Source organism: Lepisma saccharinum, chromosome 11 (assembly GCF_977018435.1).
Source record: "Lepisma saccharinum chromosome 11, izLepSacc3.1, whole genome shotgun sequence".
NCBI classification, from domain to species: domain Eukaryota; kingdom Metazoa; phylum Arthropoda; class Insecta; order Zygentoma; family Lepismatidae; genus Lepisma; species Lepisma saccharinum.
The window spans coordinates 75,416,608-75,440,427 of NC_139239.1; the positions used below are offsets into that span (position 1 = coordinate 75,416,608).

At 39.5% G+C, this 23,820-nt stretch overlaps 1 protein-coding gene across 5 annotated transcripts in view; it reads right to left on the reverse strand.

Moving 5' to 3' along the window:
- The window catches only part of LOC145994928 (uncharacterized), a 251,363-nt gene that overhangs the window by 205,792 nt on the left and 21,751 nt on the right, over positions 1-23,820 (reverse strand). For all 5 annotated transcript variants that reach the window (XM_083131426.1, XM_083131428.1, XM_083131429.1 and 2 more), the window contains exon 3: positions 21,507-21,637. In XM_083131426.1, the coding sequence (XP_082987552.1) occupies positions 21,507-21,637 (131 nt within the window). The remainder of the gene's footprint in view (positions 1-21,506; positions 21,638-23,820) is intronic.

Below are 23,820 nucleotides of genomic sequence, written 5' to 3' on the forward strand. Positions count from 1 at the left end.
GACTATGGAGCTAAGAATCCCTGTTGTTGAATATGAGGCCAGTTACGCTCTTAAATACAAAGCTGATATAATAAAAAATCCACAGGTTCCTCTGCAATTTTACACATATCAATGCGTACAGAAGCCCGCATCTGGTTCTTATTATGAATTTGATGCTACAAATTCATTCTCTAGTATACAATATGACATGCCTGATTTTGTGGTGGTACTGTTTCAGACTGGGAGACACAATAATCAGGAAAAAAATTCAAGTAAATTTGATAGCTGCAACATCAAGAACATATATCTTAAAAATGGCAGAAATGAGGTATTTCCTAGAGAAAATTATAATTTAGACATGTCCAAGGATGATTTCCTTAAATTATATGAGGCATTTTCTTCCATCAAGCGTGTCACTACTGGCAGTACTGACATGTATTACACACCAGATGAATTCAAGACACAGAGACCCATGTTTGTAATCAACACTTCAAAAAGGAAACAGGTTGTGGTGAATGACAGAACAAACATTAAAATTATCTGTGAATTCCATGAGGCATTACCAGATGACACCATATGTAGTGTAATTCTCATAGGTGAAAAATCATATGTTTATGACGTAAGAAATGAGAGAGTCACGGAGCAATTCTAGAAGAATTACATTGTTTTAATATTAGATAAACAAATTGAAGCTGGTATCCAATTGAACTTAAACCAGAAGTAAATATGTATGTGTGTGTGTGTGTGTGGGTGTAGGTGTGTGTGGGTGTGTGTGTGTGTGTGGCCTAGTTTTAAGTGTGGGCACAAGAGGGGCATATTTTTAACAAGTTTATGGACAACAATCTCTCAGAAGTGCCTTTTATAAGTGTATGCAAATCAATCTGAGGGGGGTCATACTTTCCGAAGAGCATTTTTACAAAAATCTTGGATTAGAGGGGTTCCACACTAAGCCCTGCGTCAGGTCAACCTTGCAGCAGGTTTTAGCATATGTAGATCCAAACGTGCGCGCAAGAATATAGTTCCACTGAGACGGGTTCTATTCCGACACAACTGCATACTTGCAAGAAAACAGTTATTTAATTTGTAATATACAGACAAAATAATACATTGATTAGCAGGTATGGACTTAATTGGTTGCAATCACTGTGCAGACGAACTTAGAACCGCAGATTCGCCAACTCGAATCTGTAATGCGTTGAAGAGACATTGAAACTTTAGAGCGAGTCGAGCGAGACTGAATGCGTTGCAGAGCGCGTGAAATCGCCGATACCAGTGTTGCACCTCCCACTATTTTAACCCTATGTTTATTGTAGAGCGGCGAGAATGGCTGAATCTCCTGTTCAGCGAAAGGAAATGTTCTTCAAAGTCAAGCAAGTTGTTTTAAATGCATAATTCTCCTTGCGGCAACAAGATCAAAGTAAAACAGGGCGTGAGGTGATTTGCCGTCAATGTGCACACGAATTGTATCACGGGTGTTGAATGATTTGCGGTTTGAGTTTAGCAAGAGGAAACGATTGTTTGTTGTTTGACGACAAAAAAATCTCCGCGGTATTAAAATATATCGCAGTGAGAAGAAACATGTTTATTATTTGGACGAGACGTCCTTCAACTCGGTGAGTGGGGGAAGAGGGAATAAACCATGGAAGGATACCACCATGCAAAACCACCGCCAGGGCTGAAGAAACCGACGATGAGGGGAAGAGGGAGGCTTATTGTTTCATTTACTGGCGGCAATGAAAGCTTTGTTGAAGGCGCATATTTACTGTTCCGCGCAAAGAAAGGGAAGGGTGATTATCAGCAACAAATAGACAGACCAAGATTTGAATCCTGGTTTAGTGAAGTGATTCATAAATTGAAACCAGAGTAATAGCGACAGACAATGCACCTGATTGTATATATCACCAATAACAAATCATGCTTTTTTGGTGGTACAACTTGAAGTGCGTGTGTCTTACAGTAACGGATGTATTGCGAACGAAGCAACCAAGTTTTTCATAAATCTATTTCTTTCTAAACCAAAAACAATAATTTGTCATTAAATTCAAGAGGGGCCTATCGTTGTTTACTTTTATCTTTGTTTATTTTTATTTTTGCGTGCTCGAAATATACACACATGCTCTCATGTTTAGAAGTTGTTTCGCTCTTATATTAATGACACATTTATTAAATAATATATGCGCAGAAAGTATTTTTAAAATGTTATGTTTCAGGAGACAAAGAGAAGCAAAAATACAATCCACTTGACATGCATGCGGGTTTTGATGTGTTGTGCGGTTGGCAATACTGTAGATTTTCTCAGTGTCTCCGATGTAAGCAGCTCGGCGGTTGAGGAAAGACTGGCACGGAAGATTCTGAGCTCAGTTCTCGCGCGGATTGATACATAAAACCTGCTGCAAGGTTAACCTGATGCTTGGCTTAGAGCAAAAAGCTTATATGCTCATGTTGAGCTTGTTTTAAGTATAGCAAATCTGCATGAGAGGGGGTTCATACTTTCCGGCACTGTCCGTAGTATCAATACCACTACTGGCTTATTATTCTACTTGTATGGCACCCAAGAACATGAAACATGTTTCATTCTCTTGAGAAATGTCCATTCTTTGAGAAGAATACTAAAGTTTGCGCCTTCTTCCCAAAATAGTGGGAGATTTTTGTTTTTTCTATTGAAATTCGGGGGTCGAGCCCCCCAAACCCCCTTCCTCGTTCCGGCGTTCTGAATTGTACACGTTTGCATGCGCTTATGTCTTAGCTGCAAAACAAAACTTATCCGAAGTAGTTTGCTCCCATAGTGCCCGAGTTATAACAATTTCCTGTTCCCGTGCAGAGTTCCATAACGATATCTTTAAATAAAAAAATTAAAAAAAGTCAATGAAGACAAAATTCCCTGACATTTCCCTGACTTTTTTTGACACCTCAAATTCCCTGACTTTTCCCGGTTTTCCAGGTTTTCCAGGTCTGTCGCCACCCTGGTAACTTGCTAACACGAGGTGTTTGCTGTGAAGAGATTTAATATTTGTTCTAGATTCATGAGTAACTTTAAATGACTTTTTTTTTTTTTGCTACAAAAAAATTAAGTGATAATTTTCTTTTTCTTTTGTCTCTCAACTCCGAACCAGCTGGATATCACGTAACGTTTTTACAATAAATCAATCAGTGACTTCTTTCGGCACTACCACAATAGTGTATGTACAATTGTTAGGATGTATTTAAAATGAGTGCATATATATATATATATATATATATATATATATATATATATATATATATATATATACACACACACATACACAGATGGGGGACAAAATAATATAGGGATGGGACCGATTAATCGGTACTCTATCGGTATCGGCCGATATAGGCATATCGGTGTATCGGTTTATCAGTAAAATTACCGATTATTTTACCGATCCGATATATTGATATATATCTTATAATTTAGTGCAAAATTCTGCCATTTTCTTGTAATTTTTATGGATAATCTCGATGCCCTACTTTTTAAAAAAGTAATTGTCTAAATATTCAACTTCTTTTGCACTGCAGTCACCTCGAAACACATATTTATTAAGGAGATCAATGAACATTTCAGGTTCTTCATGGACCATTTCTAATTTTATATCTGATCTGTAGAATATCGGTTATCGGTATCGGTAAATTTTATATCGGTAGTTTATTGGTATCGGCCAAAATTTCATATCGGCCCATCGCCCATCCCTAAAATAATACGAACACCTGTGGAAAAGTATGTCACATTTCACACCGGCAATATAGCAGCACCACCTGGCACTGAAGTCTGCCACCTAGTGGCCGTGAAGGGGAAGGTATTAGTCTGTCAACAGCAGTCATTGGTGGTGCATTTGACTATTGTACGCTCTCAAGAGACACTGCAATGTCAGACCTGACAGAGTTCCAAAGAGACATGATTGTTGGAGCACGTTTAGCTGGAGGCAAGGTGACGGAAACCGCAAACCTTGTGGGGTGTGCAAAGAGCACAGTATCAGCCGTTATGACAGCATACACAACACAAAGTAAGATGGCATCTTCAAAGCACAACAGTGAACGAAAAACAAAGCTTGCTGCTCAGGATAGGAGGGTGTTGAAGCGCATAGTGGCCCGAAAGCACAAGCAATCGTTATCCGAGATAACATCTGAAATGAACAGGCATCTCCAGGACCCCAGTTCAACCAAAACTATCAAAAGGAAACTCCATGCTGCAAACATTCCTGGCAGAGTGGCAATTTGTAAGCCATTGGTGAAATCACGTAATGCTGTCAAGCGACGCCAATGGTGCAGAGCTCACAGAAGTTGGTCCCCACATTAGTGGCAACAAGTCATCTGGTCTGATGAATTAACATTCACGTTATTTCAGACCACCGGGCGTGTTTATGTGTGGAGAACGCCTCGAGATGAATTTCATCCTGACTGCATTTTGCAGACTGTAAGCATGGAGGTGGGTCCATTATGGTATGGGATGCGATAGTGTGGGACCACTTGTTTTTCTGCATGGCACGATCAACGCTAATCACTATCGGGCATTCTAGGGGATCATCTCCATCCTTTTGTCCAGACTTTATTTCCTGGGGAGCGGCTGCTTTTTCAAGACGACAATGCTCTTATCCACATTGCTGGGTCTGTCCAAACACGGTTCGAAGAACATGACGATGAAGTAGGATATCTTGAATGACCCCCACAGTCTCCTGATTTGAACATTATAGAACATTTGAGGGGATATTTGGAGTCCAAACTGCATGCTCGAAGTCCGCCTCCAGCTATACTTTTGGAATCAGAGACTGCTCTGGAGGAAGAATGGCTCCATATTCCCTTAAACATTGTGCATGACCTCTATGCATCCATCCCAAGTCACATTCACATACAAAGTGTACTTCAGTCACAGGGTGGTCCAACCCCATATTAATAAAGATTTTCTCTAATTTCACAGGTGTTCGTATTATTTTGTCCCCCATATATATATATATATATATATATATATATATATATATATATATATATATATATATATATATATATATACACACAGGGTGTTTCTAAAGGTCGTTTACAACGCTTGGGAGGTGATTCCTCACACGAAAACAAGCAAAAAGTGTGAGTTCCATTTTTACGACTGAGGCCTCGTTTCCGAGATAGGAGCCTCGCACCTAACACCTAACTGGGACGAATACTATCACAGATAGAGAGGCGGTTCCAAGGGAATCATAAAGGAATCGTATGTGCTCAGTCCGGAAGTCACTATGAAAAGTTCACTGCACGCATGCGCAATGGAGTCCTCAAAGGAATTGGGGATCTCCAGCAAGAACAATGCATGAAAAGGGTATGTAACGCAGCAAGAAGGACCGTGACAATGAGAAATGCGTTAAAGACAACACATCCCGACCTCAAACATCAAAACATGAGCACGGAACACAAAATCCGAAAAGTTGAGCACGGTTGCATACCCCAGTTACACGCGAGGAATGAACGAATCATGTCATGTGGCATACGAGACACATATTACTCCACCAGGAGGAGGGAAAGAAAAACACAATATCAGATGATTGCGACAACGTGTATTTTTACACGCGACAACTACGTAATATCCCCCCCCCCCCACACACACACAACAAACAACAAAAGCTACAATGTCTTACGCTCAGACAGTGCGTGTTACTGTACACCAACTGAAGATGTCACTTTCACCACACAAAGGGGGTGGGGAGCAATACCAAGAGTGTTCGAAAAGGATTACTGTGACGTAAAAGAGACCAGTTTTGGAAGCGCTGCGCAGGCAAGTCTGGCTCTCGTAGTCTACGTTTGACCTTCATGACTGCTGTACCCGCGAGAGGAGCTCGAAGGGTTGGTTCTCTCCAGCAGTCGTCCCAGTCGTGTTGCAGGTGCTGGGATATGATCAGCAGTTCGCTCTAGGTTGTCATACGGATTGAAGAGTACTAGTATGTTGTATTGAAAGAAGTTGACGTGGTGGAGTGGGCAAGTCAAGTATCGCAACAATTGGTCTGTGGTGTTCGTACGGTGATACGGCCAATTTGTGCAGTGTGCCAGTGTTAAACAAAAACGATACTTTGCAGTTCCAGCTCCCTATTACACACATGGCTGCGTATACGACCCAGCAGCTAGCAGACATGCATCTCATGTATGGGGAGGCACGTGGTAATAGCCGTGAGGCAAGGCGTCTTTATGGAGAACGCTTTCCACATAGACGTTTACCGTCTCACGCCTTCCTTCAGGTAGTAGACAGTCGACTGCGTGAAACAGGGTCAGTGTTACCACCACGGCAAGAAGTTGGAAGACCCCGAAGTGTACGCACACATCAGTTTGCAGAAGATGTGTTAACAGCGGTCGCAGAACGTCCTGGCACCAGTACGCGCGTGCTCGCTCGGGCACGAAACACGTCTCATGGGAATGTTTGGCGAGTGTTGTCAGAGGAAGGAATGCAACCTTTTAAACTGCAGAAAGTACAAGAACTGTTACCTCGTGACTGTCGCCCTCGTATGGAGTTTTGCCAATGGTTGTTGCATCAGCTGAACACAAACCCTCACTTCGGGGCAAAGGTATTGTGGACAGATGAAGCCATTTTCACCAGGATATCCTCAATAGTAGAAACAGTCATGTCTGGGACTTTGACAACCCACATGCACTTTTGTGGCCCATCACCAGCACAGGTTTTCAGTGAATGTGTGGTGCGGGATTGTACATGATCATTTAATTGGACCATACATTCTCCCTGCTCGCCTGAATGGTCGCACGTATCATGCATTTCTTAGTGAGGTTCTGCCTGAACTGTTGGAGACTGTACCTTTGGCACTGCGGCAAGAAATGTGGTACAGTCATGTTCAAAAAATCTGACGCATGGATTTTTTCTAAGTCCAACGTCTTACGAAATTATGTTGGTAGCTCTGAAACAAGGAAGTGTTGTGAAATATACGATCCTCCAATCAGAGTGAAGTTCGATTCGGAGAAGCAGGAGGCGTGACTCACGGTCTCGTCCACAGGAAGTTCAACCAATGCAGCATTTCCAAATATGAGATAACGTCCTTATTGGTTAAATATTGTTTCAATAATGCGAATCGGCAGAAAGATTGCGCAAAAGTTTACTTTGTCGTTTTAATGCCTTTAATCGTTTCAAATTAGTATTAAATTGTCCCAATTATAGTTCATGAGCTTAATATAATGTATTCATGTATGTGTTTGACAATCATATATCACTCATTAGAACAATTTTCACATTGTTTTCACTACGTGAGCTGACATTTCATTTACATTTACGATAAAATAGTCGTTTGGATGCAATAACAGTTTTCATTAATTGATTTAGAGATGCATTTTTATTTGTTGAGTTAATGATTAAGTTAATTCGTTATTTTTCGCAAAAAGAAGGAACCACAGCTGAAAGAAAATACACAAAATGCATTATTGGGGTCAAGAGTTCGTTTAACATCACTTTTTGCACACATAGGCTGATCACGACTCGGGATACATTTAAATTGGAATGTGAAACATTATGCGACCTGACTGGAACTTGGAAAAGACACACTGGTTACAAGACGTCGATACATTACACTATGATATGGCGAACGCTTATAATAATGAGGGGTTGTGTGAGAGGGAGAGGGGTGACGGAAAGTAGGGTATTGAATTTTATATTTATACACATACAAGCGTAAGAAAATATTTATTTTGATGCATGTGTGTGCGGGGTGGGGGGGGGGGGAGAAAGAGAGGAACAGAAATATATTGGGAGAGAGAGGACGAAGAGGTGATTATTTTAGTTGTAGAAAATGTTTTATTTCACATTCAGTAATAGAAACAGCCAATAATGACTATCTTATGAATACCATATTTAATGTAAATTTATTCTAGAAATGGGGGCGGGGAGCTGTTTGTTTAAGTTCAGTGCAGGATAAGAATTGACCCGGTGAATACACACAGTGGTTCGTATCTCACTTTAAACTGTAGGCCCAGGCCCGATTAGTCTATCTGTGCATAAAATAGACATGGACTTAGAATTCAGTAGGAAAATAACGTCGATTTAGTATTTTGGATTTTAGATGCGTTTAGACCACTAAATTACCAATCTGATAATAAGAAACCTGTCCTCATCTTTTCATTTTGAAAGAGAGAGAGAGAGTTAATTGTATAATCTTTCGCTGTTAATTTCAAAGACGACTAATTCAAATAGTAACAATAAGGTAGGAATAAAGCTTACGAAAAGTTTTTGCCACCGTGGGGATTTGAACCTACGACCATTAGAGTGACAACCCAGTGCGATAACCACTACCCCACGAGTTCGTTTCTTCATACAGCATGATTATAAGGAAAGGCCAATTCGTTCAATGTGAATTAGAAATATAATCTCCACCCGCTTCTTTATAAACAACGCACCCGAACGCTCTTTTCTAGCAAATTAAAGAAAGGTGGTATAAATGTCACAAAACATTTAAGTAAAATCTACTATATTTATACTTCGAAGTCTTTTTACATGGAGAGGCTACAGCTTCGAAAATTGAGGCCTTGTAATCAAGGGGTCCCAGGTTCAATACACGGTGGAGTCACAAGTGGTTCGGATCCCACTTTAAACTGTAGGTCCAGTCCCGGTTATCCTTACTGTGCATAAACTGGACTTAAAACACCAAATCAATCAATCAATCTAAAATTGAGGTTGTGACGTGGCTCATCTACTGAAAACAGTAGACAAAAGTTTCACAGGAGTAAGTAAAAAAGTGACATGAAATAATACTCAAAGAAGCCAACCATTATGAATTTATGTTACATACTTTTTCGTTATTTCACTTTCCAAAACCTAGGAGCTCGAAATAATACATATGGCATGCGATTTATGTGATTGTTTCGTCCTGCCCAGTCAAGGTTACTACCGTTCAAGGTAAAAGGGGAAGGGAAGAAATCCACCACAGCGCCATGACGTATGAAGTAACATTTTCACAGGCATCCAATATAACTGACAAGGGTTCACGTGACCTTGCAAAATGTGGGAAACACATTTCACGCTGGTCACCAGAATGCAAATACACGGTGGCTGTTTCGAAATCTGGAACTAACGGTGGAATGAGAAATCGTTTGTAACATTCAACAATGACACTTAGCTTTTACAAAATATGAGATATGTAGACCTTGATTGATTTACAGAGAGAAGTACTTACGACAAAAGTCTAGTTCTAAATTGCAGACCTCATAATCTACTCCAGGTTGTAAAATAAATTTGTGATAGACAGCAGATATGTTAATACGATTTACCAGATTGCTAACGACTCGTACGACAAACGTTCAGTGAAGCTTTTTGAGTGAGAAAGTGGGAAATTGTTATAAATAACGGCCTAATTGATTGAAGATCAAATCTCTTGCAGAACCGGCTATTTGTTCCACTATTTTGTGGTGCGTAATAGAATTAATGTATTGTCGACATTTATAAGAAACAAAACATGAAAACTGTCCTTCGTGGCGGTGCGGTCTAAGGCGCTGTGCGTTGAACTCCGACTGAGGGACGGCATGGGTTCGAGTCCGCCTGGCTTCTCGGCCTGCTATGTGTATAGGACCGGTGGCAACCCACCATCATGAGGAAATTGGGGAGCTACGAGTGACTGGTGTAACCCGGTTTCAGATATCTTCTATAATGGCTGAGGGTTTGATGTGCTGATCCACGTCACCTCATTACCAGTTGAAGATGTCCACACCTCTAGGTAGGATTGTGGGAGGGAGATTGGCAGTCGGGAGATCGAGATAAGCCCTTCAAGGGATGTCGCGCCTTGGGTTATAAAATAGTAAAGCTATTCCTTCTGTAAATCTAATTTTTTGTCATTGTCACGTGTGATTTTTTTCAGTATGACTGCTGCAATACTAATTCGTTCCTAAGTGAGATAATGAGATGGACAGAGAGATGTAGGAGAAATCCGTAACCCTTCGTAACCCAGCTGATATTACAATATGAGTTCACTGTTTAAAAAATAAAGAAGCACTAACGCTCTTTTATATCCACCTACCTCTTTATAAATTCCTGAGCATGTCACCACAAATGAACCAATCTAGTGCACACTAGAGCCTTGACTTTCAATACCTATGGGGTATCCTACAATTACAGTCACAACCACAAACTCAATTTCGAAGCTGTAGCCTCTCCATGTAAAACGACTTCGACGTAAATATAGTACATTTTGCTTTAATTATTATAATTAATTAATGTTTTGTGACATTCATTCCACCTTTCTTTATATTTGCACTACGTTCTAGAGCGGTGCACCGTGTGGTGTATGGTCACATGGCGTGTGCTAACTTATCAAATGAACGTTTTTAAGCAACCGACAGGCATTTGTTGAATCTTATGAAATTGAGTACTGCAATTCAACGTAAGTTCCTTACACCAGCCTGGCCCCGCGATATACCTGCACTACAATGAGTGTTAAGAAGTGTAGCGAACTAGTCGGGACTATTAAGAGTTCTGTCTGTTCTGAAACAACATCGGAAACGTTCGCATTTCAACTGTTGTGCTTGCTAAATGAACGTTGTTTTTGATTGAGTAGTAATTTCAGCCGAGCAGACGACAGACCAGAAACGTATATAAAGGGTCATGTACGCCAGATTCGGAAATACAGTCATGGAACAGGCCGGTGAGAACTTAAAGAGCAAAGTGATTGCACTCATTGAGGAAGGTGGGGTGTCTGCAGCTGTTGCAGGATCGCGGTATGGTGTTCATGCTTGCACTGCCCAGAGATGGTGGCGGTATTACCAGGAAACAGGAACGGTCAAACGCAAGGAAGGATCTGGTCGACCCAAAATTTCCACTCCACAACAAGACATGGCACTGCGCGACTATGCCAGGAGAAGGCCATTTTCCTCATCGAGTGAACTTGTGGCTGCTACTGGTTTCCCTGGTAAGTCTCTTACGGCTCGTAGGCGATTGAAAGAGGTAGGAATTGTCTCTCGCCGTGCAGCCGTGAAGGAACATTTGACGGAGGATCAAAAAATTGATAGGCTCGCGTTCATTTCTCTGTATAGAACTTATCCATGGCATGAAGTAATATTTACTGATGAAAAAGTATTTCAGAACTCTTCGAGCGGCCCAATACGTGTTTACCGCCCTAAGGACAGTAGATTCGACCCACATTTCGTTGCACATCGGTCGCGAAGTGGACGTTTCTCTGTCCATGCATATGGATGGATTTCTTCCCGAGGAGGGGGTGCATTGTGGAAAATAGATGGAAACCTGAATGCTGCACAATATGTAACCATCCTACAAGATATGTTGATTCCATCAGCACGTATATTATATCCAGAGGGGATACTCAAAGTTCAGCAGGTATGGCATTTTACTTTAGATTAATAATACAAGTACTTGAAAGGAAATAGTTATTAAAGTGAATGTTTGTTCAATTTCTCACAGAGCAGATTCACGTTTCTGTGCATCAATAGGGAAATATTTTTTTCATGTTCTGCCAAGCTATTCGATAGTTATTGTATTAGGTGCATTCAAATGAAAAGGTCCATTTCCTTACAGAAACTTTATTACAGTAGTTGGCTACACATATTCACCGTATGAGGTAAGACACTGGTTCCACTTTGAAACAAGGTTATGAATTCCTTGGTAGAAGAAGTCCTTGTGCTGGGAATGAAACCATTCCCTGATAGCTTCCTGCAGCTCAGGACTCGAGGCAAAGCGTCGTCCTCTGAGGTGTTTCTTCATAGGTCCGAAAATGTGATAATCACATGGACTCAAGTCAGGACTGTAGGCAGGGTGGTGTAGCACTTCCCAATGGAATGATTGCAACATATCCTGTGTCTGTCTGGCTGTATGGGGACGAGCATTGTCCTGGAGTAAAATGATGCCTTTGCTGAGTTTTCCTCGACGCTTATTCTTGATTGATGTCCGTAGACGATGCAGTGTTTCACAGTACGTGTTTGCGTTAATTGTGTGTCCCTCCGGAAGGAACTCCACTAGCAGTGGCCCTTGATCATCGAAAAATACTGTCATCATAAGTTTGCCGACTTTAGGTTGTGACTTGCTTTTCTTTGGTTTTGGTGAACCTGTATGCTTCCATTCCATACTGTCCCTCTTTAATTCTGGCTGGTAATACGGGCAGATGGATTCATCTTCAGCAATGATTTTGCTGATAAAGTCCTCACCTTCATTCCTGTATCGCATCAAATGAGCCAATGACATTCCCATTCTGCACATTTTTTGTTCCTCTGACAAACACTTTGGCACCCATTGTGCGCACACTTTCCTGTAACCCAGTCTGTGCCTCACAATGTCATGCACACTACCCAATGACACGTTCATTTGTTCGCTAATGGCTGCCAGGGATATTCTTCTTGAATAAGGTTGTCAATAGCAGCCACTGTCCAATCAGGAATGCGATTTTTCAACTGTCCCGGCCGAGCATCGTCCTTCAATGTGTTTCGTCCACCACGAAAACGCCTACACCATTTTCTCGCTGTTTTGTCCGATACACAACTTTCATTCTCCTATGAATGTCCGCTGGATGTACTCCTTCGGCATGAAGAAACCGAATGACACCCCGCTGTTCTTCCTTGGACACGTCCCTTCATGGCAGCTCCATTGTTCATCACAGCGTTCCACATGGGGGGAAGAAAGTGAAGGTGATTAAATAGCGGACACGTGCTACCTGGACACACTTGCGCATGCGCAGATGCCTCATTACTAAAACGTCACATATACATATACCTGTGGGTATACAAAACACATGAAATTACTGTCTCGTATAAAACGCTTTTTCAGAAAAAATAAAATGGACCTATTCATTTGAATGAACTAAGTAGTTCAAGCGAAGTAATGCATTTTTTGTAGCTTCATTATTTTATTTTACCTTAATATTTTGTGTTAGTCACAACGATTAAAATGATTTATGTTTACATAACGCTGACCAAGACAGAACACAAAACTAGCACCTTTGCTGGAAAGATCGTGCCTCCAACACAAATAACGTATACTACCTGCTTATATCTGCAGAGTCAGAAATCCCAATATAAAGTTAAAAAGCCCACTGACACCCAGAGAAAAGCCGAATCAGAAAGCAATAGTAAGAAGTATGACCTGCCCAATGACGTTTGTTGAATGGCCGCGGTATTTTGACCGTGAGAAGGTAGCATGATCATTGGTCTTTTAATTCGAGGTAAATTATTATTTAGTTGGTAGGTTTCATAGTGGTGTAACATTTCAATATATCCTTTTGAAATCAAATGGTGTAACACTCACTACAGGGAAAGGCGCAGAACCGAGGCACGGAATGTCTGACTAGAAGTCTGCAAGTTATCTTACAGGCAGCGGCGGCGCCAGGATTAACCATCTAGGGGTGCTGAGGGGGTGCGGAATGAAATTTAGGGAATGTGATGTTGAAAATGAAGGGAATATGCATGTATGCTTTAGCCACTACTTCAAATACGAAAATGTGCCAATGACTTGCTTTATTTTTCCTTTGCTTGTTATGACAACAACATGTAAGTACAAACAAGTAATGTGGCTTCCCTTGCAGATTAGTATCAATGGCTTGCATCTGTAACGTTCAATAATAGTGGTCTATCTTCATTACATAATGTTGTACACATATACCACATACATGTGGTTTTCATATCATGATTGATTGATTGATTTGGTGTTTTAAGTCCACTTTATGCACAGTAAGGCTAATCGGGACTGGACCTATAGCTACAGTGGGATCCGAACTGAGCAATGTGCCTCCATCGGGTATCGAACCCAGGACCCTTGGCATCGTAGCGCGATGTGTCAATCACTCAGCCATGATAGTCAGCGAGATGCTGTTGAGTATTAGATGTGACCACCAATGTTATGGTAGTATTGCAGCTATATCTAAGCCTACACCTAATGGCAAAAATAATAGTAGGTCAATATTGTCCATTACTATTTTTATTCTGTAATTTTTCTACTGTGTGATCACTCATTGAAATAAGCACACCACTAAGCAGATATCATCTGCTTCGAATCAACAGAATTCCATCCCTTAAAACAACACAAGATGTAGATTAAAAATACAGAATGAAGTGCCGCGTCGTCTCCGATTCTTTGTAAATTCAGTGTGTACAGAGAAAACTTTCTCTTAGCAGCTATCCAATGAAGTCGTCCTATTTTATTCTATTTTCATTCTTTGTTTACATGCAGTACCCCATAACTATCAAATAAAATAGATAATTAACTATCAAATGCAACAGATAAATTCCTAAGATATATCACATTTGAAATATAGACTATCCAACATAGCTAACATTTAACATTTACTCTCCCGATGTCTTTATTTTTTACAAAATGTTATCATTGGAGGTAATGGTTACGTAGAGTATAATGAGTTTATTCGAGATTGCATGCCAGATTAGGTAGTACTGATACCTTGCGACTCATTCTTATTTAGGGCCTTCCCGATGGCGCAGTGGTGACGTCGTGGTCTTGTAATCAAAAAGTATCGGGTTTGATGCCAGGAGAAGGCACATAGTGGCTCGGATCATACTTTAAACTGTAGGTCTAGTCCCGATTAACCTTACTGTACATAAAATGGATTTAAAACACCAAATTAACAAACCCCATAATACCAAACCCTCTAATGCACAATGCAGCTGTACCACATGCAGGTGAGCCGCGGTAGCTCAGTCGTCAGGGGAGGACTTTACTTTAGCACATGTAGGCTGTTGGAGTAGTAGTTCAATACTGAAGTGTCATGGAATTTTACAATACATCACATCACGTTTATTATTGGCTATTGTTACAAAAAGAAAATCTATAATTTAATAGTAAACACACATGCTGTATTGTGTATTTTTGTGTTTTCTTCAAATCTACTTTTCTTTTACCTACAGGATATGTGCTCCATCCATGTCGCGACTCGCGTACAGAGATTCGCTGACGCAAACGCAGACATTGAATTTACACCCTGGGTGCCCAAGAGCCCTGATTTCAACCCAATTGAAAACGTATGGGCAGAGGTGCAGAGGGTAATGAACAACACTCTAAATGAAACACGAATTCGTAACCAACAGCAACTCTGGAACTTAGTTGAGAGTACATGGCTAGAAGTTGTGGAAAGTAGACGATACCTTCAAGCCTGTATCCGCTCGATCAGAAGACGAATGGACGAAGTCGAAGCAAATGAAGGCAATTGGTGCGGCCATTAAATTTCTAGTATCATGTTGTATTATTTTCAAGATAAGAAAACAAATCAATAGCACAGTATCATTTTCATTTATTTCAATTTATTTTTAAACAAGGACTATTTATGTAATAAAAGATTATGTAGTTCAACTTATTATGGCTTTATTATTTAAACGTGAATTTTATGCCGCTAATTAGTCTTTCACTCGCCTACATTTATTACTCTCCTGTCAATAAAAAAAAGTGTTTATCTACAATGTTATACTCAGTCATGGGCGTTGAAAGCAAGGAGACAGGGAAAACAATTTCCTAGATAACCTGGAAAAATATGTATCTATTGGTGAGTTATGCGCCAAGTTTCCACCAATAATTCAAAGGTCATGACGCACAGACTTTGATATCACATACAAGTACATCAAATTAATCTTATTACATAACACGGAATTAATAGCTAAAAAGTAGATAAAGTCCCCTTGAAAATAAGATTTAATCGTCTAAAAGAATTCGTTGTAAATTGTTGTAACCACAATTTTCAAGGGACGAATAGTTTGTACTCAGTTCATATTTATCTTAATCATTTTCGAAATTTACTAACACCTGGTTCAACTTTAAGAGTAAATTAATGTCACTAGCACAAATCTTGTTGAATTTTCAAAAATAAATTAACACAATTGATGATTATTCCGTTTCAAATACATTTATCTAAAGGAATATAGGCTATGTTATTTTTACTGTGCCGGGAAATATCTTCATAGAACTTCAAACCATAGCTCTTGTCCAGTCTTACGGCGGGCGCTCTACATGCTGGCAAGGGAAGTGGGGAGCGGTGAAGCGATCAGTCCAGAGCTATAAGAAACGCAGCAGGCTGCAAAACGAGGTGTGGCAGCACCTTCTCCCCTCTCGGCACCAACGCTGTTGTCTGGTTGGTCAGCTGCTTATTCCTCGCTCCCTGCTTCCCTCATCCCCTGTATAGCGCCCGCCGTAAGAGTACATAAGACTTATAATAGATACGCATTTGATAGTTTTTGTCATAAGCCCGATTTTAAATAAAAACAATGACCAGAAGGCAGATACTGGCCACATTCTTTAGAGCCATCGATAAATATGAAGTAAACATTTTTGGGTCATTATCAAAAACTCAAATAATTCGCAAGACAAGCTATTTTGGAAAACTATATTTTGTGCACGTAAACATTTATTCTCGTAATTTGAATAAGAAGTAGGCATAATAATGTTCGTTCAAAATTAATTCCTTCTAAGAGCTACGAAAAGAAGAAAGCTATCCAATGCCACGTTTGTATATCTATTTAACAATTGCAACAACAAGTAAGCATCATGAATTGTGTTGTGTACGATTAGGCTTCGTGAATTTTCACAACGAAGCGGAACGTGCTTTATCGCACGTTAGAATTTCTCGTGCAAAGTACAGTAAGAAATGATCATAATAATGTTTATTGCGCAAGACTATCTTCAATGAGTTTTGAAATAGATGGAAACCTTGCTTTGCGCAAACCTGTATATCTGTGAAAGAATGTAGCTAACAAGAATTAATCCCCTGATAATGTTTAATGCGCAAGACTAGCTTCAATGAGTTTTGAAATAGATGGAACCTTGCTTTGGGCATGCCTGTATTTCTGTGAATTAGTGTAAAAAGAATTAATCCTAATAATGTTTTTTGCTCAAGACTACTTTTAATGAATTTTATATTTTGTGTGTGTTTGATTTTCTGTGTATATGCGCAAGAAGAGGTGATGTTAATAATATTTATTGCGGAAGAATGTCTGCAATTAATTTCTTAAAGGACGAAAGCTCTGCTTTGTCTGTCTTTATTCCGGTGTAAAAATTCAATAAGAGGTAATCCTGTGGAATCCATAATACAATGATTGATTTGCTTTATTTTATTCCTCTTTTTGTGACACTTTTGGCAAATTTGCGAAGATGGGTATGAGTGATGATATGATGAGATTGATGAACGACACTCACAAACATCCGTGCCCAGACCGGAATTCGGACTCCTGGGGGTGCAGCGCGATGCGCTAACCACTCAATCACGGCGACTGGCTTTAATACAATGTATCACTAATATTGGATTTCGTGCAAATTGTGGTAGTAAAATATCGACGCTTTTTCATCAATACTTTCCATTTATTTCCGTTGCAATTATACCTTTGGTGTCAAACTTGGCGACGCTAATTTAATAATCAAGCAACAAAAAGATTTGTAAATAATTTAGTGAAAATCTATTTGACGTAATTTGATATCCTCTGTCAATAAATAAACACAATAGCATTTCACATAGTGAAAACAACGTTAAAACTATTTCATTTGATATAATAGATATAGTTTATTAAATACTCATTGTAACCGATGTTATTAGTAATATTTGCGACATCATTAAAGCAAAAATATAGACCTTTATCCCATCTTTCTGCTGATTCGCGATAGTGAAACAATATTTATCAAATAGCAATGTTATGCCAACATTTGGTAAAAACCTATTTGTTCTTCCACCTGTGGAGACGATTGTGAGTCACGCCTCTTCCTTTTCCGAAACGAACGCCACTCTGATTGGCAGATCGATTCTTTTCCAGCAGTCCATGTAAAAAGACTTCGAAGTATAAATATAGTAGATTTTACTTAAATGTTTTGTGACATTTATACCACCTTTCTTTAATTTGCTAGAAAAGAGCGTTCGGGTGCGTTGTTTATAAAGAAGCGGGTGGAGATTATATTTCTAATTCACATTGAACGAATTGGCCTTTCCTTATAATCATGCTGTATGAAGAAACGAACTCGTGGGGTAGTGGTTATCGCACTGGGTTGTCACTCTAATGGTCGTAGGTTCAAATCCCCACGGTGGCAAAAACTTTTCGTAAGCTTTATTCCTACCTTATTGTTACTATTTGAATTAGTCGTCTTTGAAATTAACAGCGAAAGATTATACAATTAACTCTCTCTCTCTCTTTCAAAATGAAAAGATGAGGACAGGTTTCTTATTATCAGATTGGTAATTTAGTGGTCTAAACGCATCTAAAATCCAAAATACTAAATCGACGTTATTTTCCTACTGAATTCTAAGTCCATGTCTATTTTATGCACAGATAGACTAATCGGGCCTGGGCCTACAGTTTAAAGTGAGATACGAACCACTGTGTGTATTCACCGGGTCAATTCTTATCCTGCACTGAACTTAAACAAACAGCTCCCCGCCCCCATTTCTAGAATAAATTTACATTAAATATGGTATTCATAAGATAGTCATTATTGGCTGTTTCTATTACTGAATGTGAAATAAAACATTTTCTACAACTAAAATAATCACCTCTTCGTCCTCTCTCTCCCAATATATTTCTGTTCCTCTCTTTCTCCCCCCCCCCCCCCACCCCGCACACACATGCATCAAAATAAATATTTTCTTACGCTTGTATGTGTATAAATATAAAATTCAATACCCTACTTTCCGTCACCCCTCTCCCTCTCACACAACCCCTCATTATTATAAGCGTTCGCCATATCATAGTGTAATGTATCGACGTCTTGTAACCAGTGTGTCTTTTCTAAGTTCCAGTCAGGTCGCATAATGTTTCACATTCCAATTTAAATGTATCCCGAGTCGTGATCAGCCTATGTGTGCAAAAAGTGATGTTAAACGAACTCTTGACCCCAATAATGCATTTTGTGTATTTTCTTTCAGCTGTGGTTCCTTCTTTTTGCGAAAAATAACGAATTAACTTAATCATTAACTCAACAAATAAAAATGCATCTCTAAATCAATTAATGAAAACTGTTATTGCATCCAAACGACTATTTTATCGTAAATGTAAATGAAATGTCAGCTCACGTAGTGAAAACAATGTGAAAATTGTTCTAATGAGTGATGTATGATTGTCAAACACATACATGAATACATATATTAAGTTCGTGAACTATAATTGGGACAATTTAATACTAATTTGAAACGATTAAAGGCAATTAAAGCGACAAAGTAAACTTTTGCGCAATCTTTCTGCTGATTCGCGTTATTGAAACAATATTTAACCAATAAGGAAGTTATCTCTTGTTTGAAAATGCTGCATTGGTTGAACTTTCTGTGGACAAGACCGTGAGTCACGCCTCCTGCTTCTCCGAATCGAACTTCACTCTGATTGGCGGATCGTGTATTTCACAATACTTCCTTGTTTCAGAGCTACCAACATAATTTCGTAAGACGTTGGACTTAGAAAAAATCCATGCGTCAGATTTTTTGAACATGACTGTACCAACACAATGGGGCACCAGCTCATTTCGATCGTAATGTACGACATTTCCTGCATGACGTGTTTCGCAATAGGTTCATTGATAGGGATGAGCCTGTGCCTTGGCCACCGAGGTCGCCAGACCCCAACCCTCTCGATTTTTTTCTTCTGGGGAGAAATGAAAACACTCGTATACGACACACCTGTCACATCAGCTCGCATCAACGTCGCCGACGCGACGGTGGCAGATACACCTGGCTTGTTTGCTCGTACTCGACAATTCTTGATTCGTCGCTGTCATCTCTGCGTAGAAGTGAACGGCAGACATTTTGAAAACCGTCTGTGATTATTGCCCTCAGCAAATCCTAGTGAAAACACTCTTGGTATTGCTCCCCAACCCCTTTGTGTGGTGAAAGTGACATCTTCAGTTGGTGTACAGTGACACGCACTGTCTGAGCGTAAGACATTGTAGCTTTTGTTGTTTGTTGTGTGTGTGTGGGGGGGGGGATATTACGTAGTTGTCGAGTGTAAAAATACACGTTGTCGCAATCATCTGATATTGAGTTTTTCTTTCCCTCCTCCTGGTGGAGTAATATGTGTCTCGTATGCCACATGACATGATTCGTTCATTCCTCGCGTGTAACTGGGGTATGCAACCGTGCTCAACTTTTCGGATTTTGTGTTCCGTGCTCATGTTTTGATGTTTGAGGTCGGGATGTGTTGTCTTTAACGCATTTCTCATTGTCACGGTCCTTCTTGCTGCGTTACATACCCTTTCCATGTATTGTTCTTGCTGGAAATCCCCAATTCCTTTGAGGACTCCATTGCGCATGCGTGCAGTGAACTTTTCATAGTGACTTCCGGACTGAGCACATACGATTCCTTTATGATTCCCTTGGAACCGCCTCTCTATCTGTGATAGTATTCGTCCCAGTTAGGTGTGACGTTCACTTTGTCACCTTTTGCGAGGCTCCTATCTCGGAAACGAGGCCTCAGTCGTAAAAATGGAACTCACACTTTTTGCTTGTTTTCGTGTGAGGAATCACCTCCCAAGCGTTGTAAACGACCTTTAGAAACACCCTGTATATATAATGGATAAAAGCAAGGAGGGCCAAAAGGGCTAAGTAAAAATCAAAGAAGGTAAAAGGAAACACTCACCGGAAACACTCACCGGAGTGTTTCCTTTTACCTTCTTTGATTTTTATATAAGAATTTGAACTTTGTTTGTACTGGTCAAGTCACTGTTCTTGTTTTACATAACAAAACTATTCATAAATAAAAGCTTGTTAATTTTGAGTATAACTTTTAATGAATCAAAAAATACTAAAGTTTGTCCTGTTCTGTAAATAAGCCATTGACGTAGAAAAATCTAGTGTGAATGAGATTGTTTATGTGGGTTCTTTTGGGCATACGTAATTTTGTTGGGAGGGGGAACTAGACGATTCCCCCATTTCTCAACAGGGTTGCGTTAACCCAGATTTGTGCACTCGGGCATTTTGAGTTCTTTGTCTCCTGCGAGCAAGTCAAATCGATCCACGTAGTTCAGGGTATATTATTGGGCTGGGCAAAATAATACTAAGGTAGCAGCTTCCTAAAAATCATACGCTTCAAATATTTATTTTGAGATTTTTGTATACCGGGTAGCAGTTTGTTTTGATAAATTGAAGCGTAACAAAATTATGAGAGTATTCTCCAGTTTGGACCAATACCACTTTGAACTGATTCCCATACTGATGGCGATATGCTTAATGATATCAATGCATTATTATGTGGAAATTCATGAAAATTTATGAAAAATCAATCTCTCATTTTCAGAGAAAAAATTATTTTTAGGTCATTTTTTTAATAATTTAAGGACATTTTTTTGACATTTTTTAGGTCATCAACTTCCAAGCCCTAATAATCACAAAATTAATATTTTCACATAATACTGGTACAAAATAAAGAAAACTTCTAATTCTGCATAATTTCCAGGATAAATAGACTCCACACGTGGAATTTTTTGAAGACTCCACAAAAAACCAAATTGCTGAAAAAGTATTGGCCTGAATCGATAAAAAAATTCCAACCGATCCTCACAGCATGGATATCGGCGATACAATACATTGCCATCTCTCTCATCCTTGTCTTACAACTATTTCCTTACATGATAATCTTACCTTAGTGAGTTTATCTTCCAATGTAATGGCCTTTATAGCATGCTCCTCTGCTTTGTGAAATTTTTCTACCCTTATGTATGCCTCAGCTATGTTACAATGGAGGTGAGGATTCCTATCATTAACCCGTAAACCTGCAACCAGAAACAAAATCAGTGTTAAGAAATTTATTTATTTATACTTATACTGGTTGTTTCATAAATAATTGAGGAGTTACAAAAATTTATTGCAAGTATTGAACTTACATTAATGAAACCAGTCCAGAACGATCGAGGAATGCAAACAATTTGTGCGTGTATGTTTTGTTAAGCTGAGAGTTCACATCCCTGCCGTTAGGTGACACTTAAATCACCCACATCACTCACATTGTTTTGTGCAATGTTTTGGTCCTCAAGATCACAGGACCTTACACCATGTGACTTCTTATTGTGGGGTTTTATCAAAGACAGGGTATTTGTCTCACTGATGCCGCATTATATCGCAGCCCTAAGGAAACATAGCATCGCAACGATCGACACTATAGACAGGCTGATGTTGGTGCAAGTGTGGCAAGAACTAGACTATTATGTTGATGTGTGCCATGTCAGCCGTGGTGCAAACATTGAACATTTGTAGGTGTGCAAAAATACTGAGTTCCTCATTCGTTCTGAACTGGCTTCATTAATGTAAGTTCAATACTTTACTTGCAATAAATTTTTGTATCCCCTCAATTATTTATGAAACGCCCAGTACTATCCTGCTGAAAAACGGCTAAATAGCCTTACTACAGCAATATGTGTAATAATTGATGTTACAAATGAATAGTACAAATTGGATAAGGAGGCAATACCTAACAAATGTACAGGAGAAATACAAAATACATAAAAAGTATATTAACATATACATAATAAATACATTAAAATACAATGTGACCCTTAGGATCGGTAAAAATCATTATAATTGCTGACAGCCGAGTTTAGAAAATCATTTTTTTTCTATATTCTTTACAGCTTGTTAATGATGCTCCTTTTGTTCTTACATGATACAGCATAGCTCGTACAGATATTTTGGATAAAAGCATGGGGACAGAGTAATAACTTTCTAAAATTTTCGTAACAAATTTATGATCATTTTTGTTTCTTCTGGATGACAGGGGTTCAATATATTACCATAGCTATAAAAGAATTTAAATAATTCAAATCTAAAATTAAATTAAGTAGGAAAGAAATTCCTTCTGTATATGATCAATTGTGTCACTCTTTACAATGCCACAGGATTGATTGATTGATTGAGTTTATTTTACTTTGCATTTAGTGCCTCTTGGCTAATTTGCGAAGATGGGGATGAGTGACGAAATGATGAAATTGATGAATGGACATTCACAAACAACCAAGCCCGAGCGGGATTTGAACCCAGGACCCTTGGTGTTGCAGCGTGATGTGCTAACCACTCGGCCACAGGATCCAGCTACAATGACACAGGAAAAGTTCGATGTCACAGTACTGAATTCTAGAATGGGTCTGACGAATGCCACATACACAAGTAAAAGAAGATAATCATTGCTCAGCTCTTGCCATTTATTTGTGACCCAGCCTGTCATTTTCCTACTTGCTGATATCATATAATGAAGAGGCTCCTTAAACTTAAGTTTCCTGTCAAGAAAAACTCCCAAGATCTGTGACGTGTTTTATTAGCGAGTGCAAATTCAAGCAATTTAATATAAATTTTGCACGCATAAAAACACCTCACACACTTCGCCCAACTCTGACAGCTGGTACATCCTTTCAATTGTCTGTGACGTAAAGTATCGAAAGTCGCCGGTGGAGGCCCTCAACGTCACACTTTGCCGTTTTCTCTCTACTGTGAGAATGCAAGAACAGTTCAGCCAGCACATGCATTGTGCAAGGTGCTTGAGACAAGCGTCGCAGTGGCAGAATTTGCCACGGGGGAATATTGGGTTAGTTCTGGCTCGTCTGATTTAGAACTTTGCATACTTCGCATCGAAATCGTAATATACTGACGGATCACAAACAGGGTTTGAAAAGAACAAGTTCTAACGTGACGACGATGGTACGGTGGTGATTACGTAAGCAAAAATGGTGCTTAATTGTATTTCTTTGTTTGGTGCCCTGACTTTTACTTAGTGAAATTTACCGTCTGTAAGTGAGTGGCACCTTGGTTGGTAACACGAGGACGTGTTGAATTGAAACTATTACACCCAGCGGCGTAGTGTCCACGTAAGGCTTGTAAGTCCACCTTACAAGCTGAAATTATTGAAGAAAACATATTTCATTCCCGTATTTATCGCTTGAACACACATAGCAATATCAGACTTCAA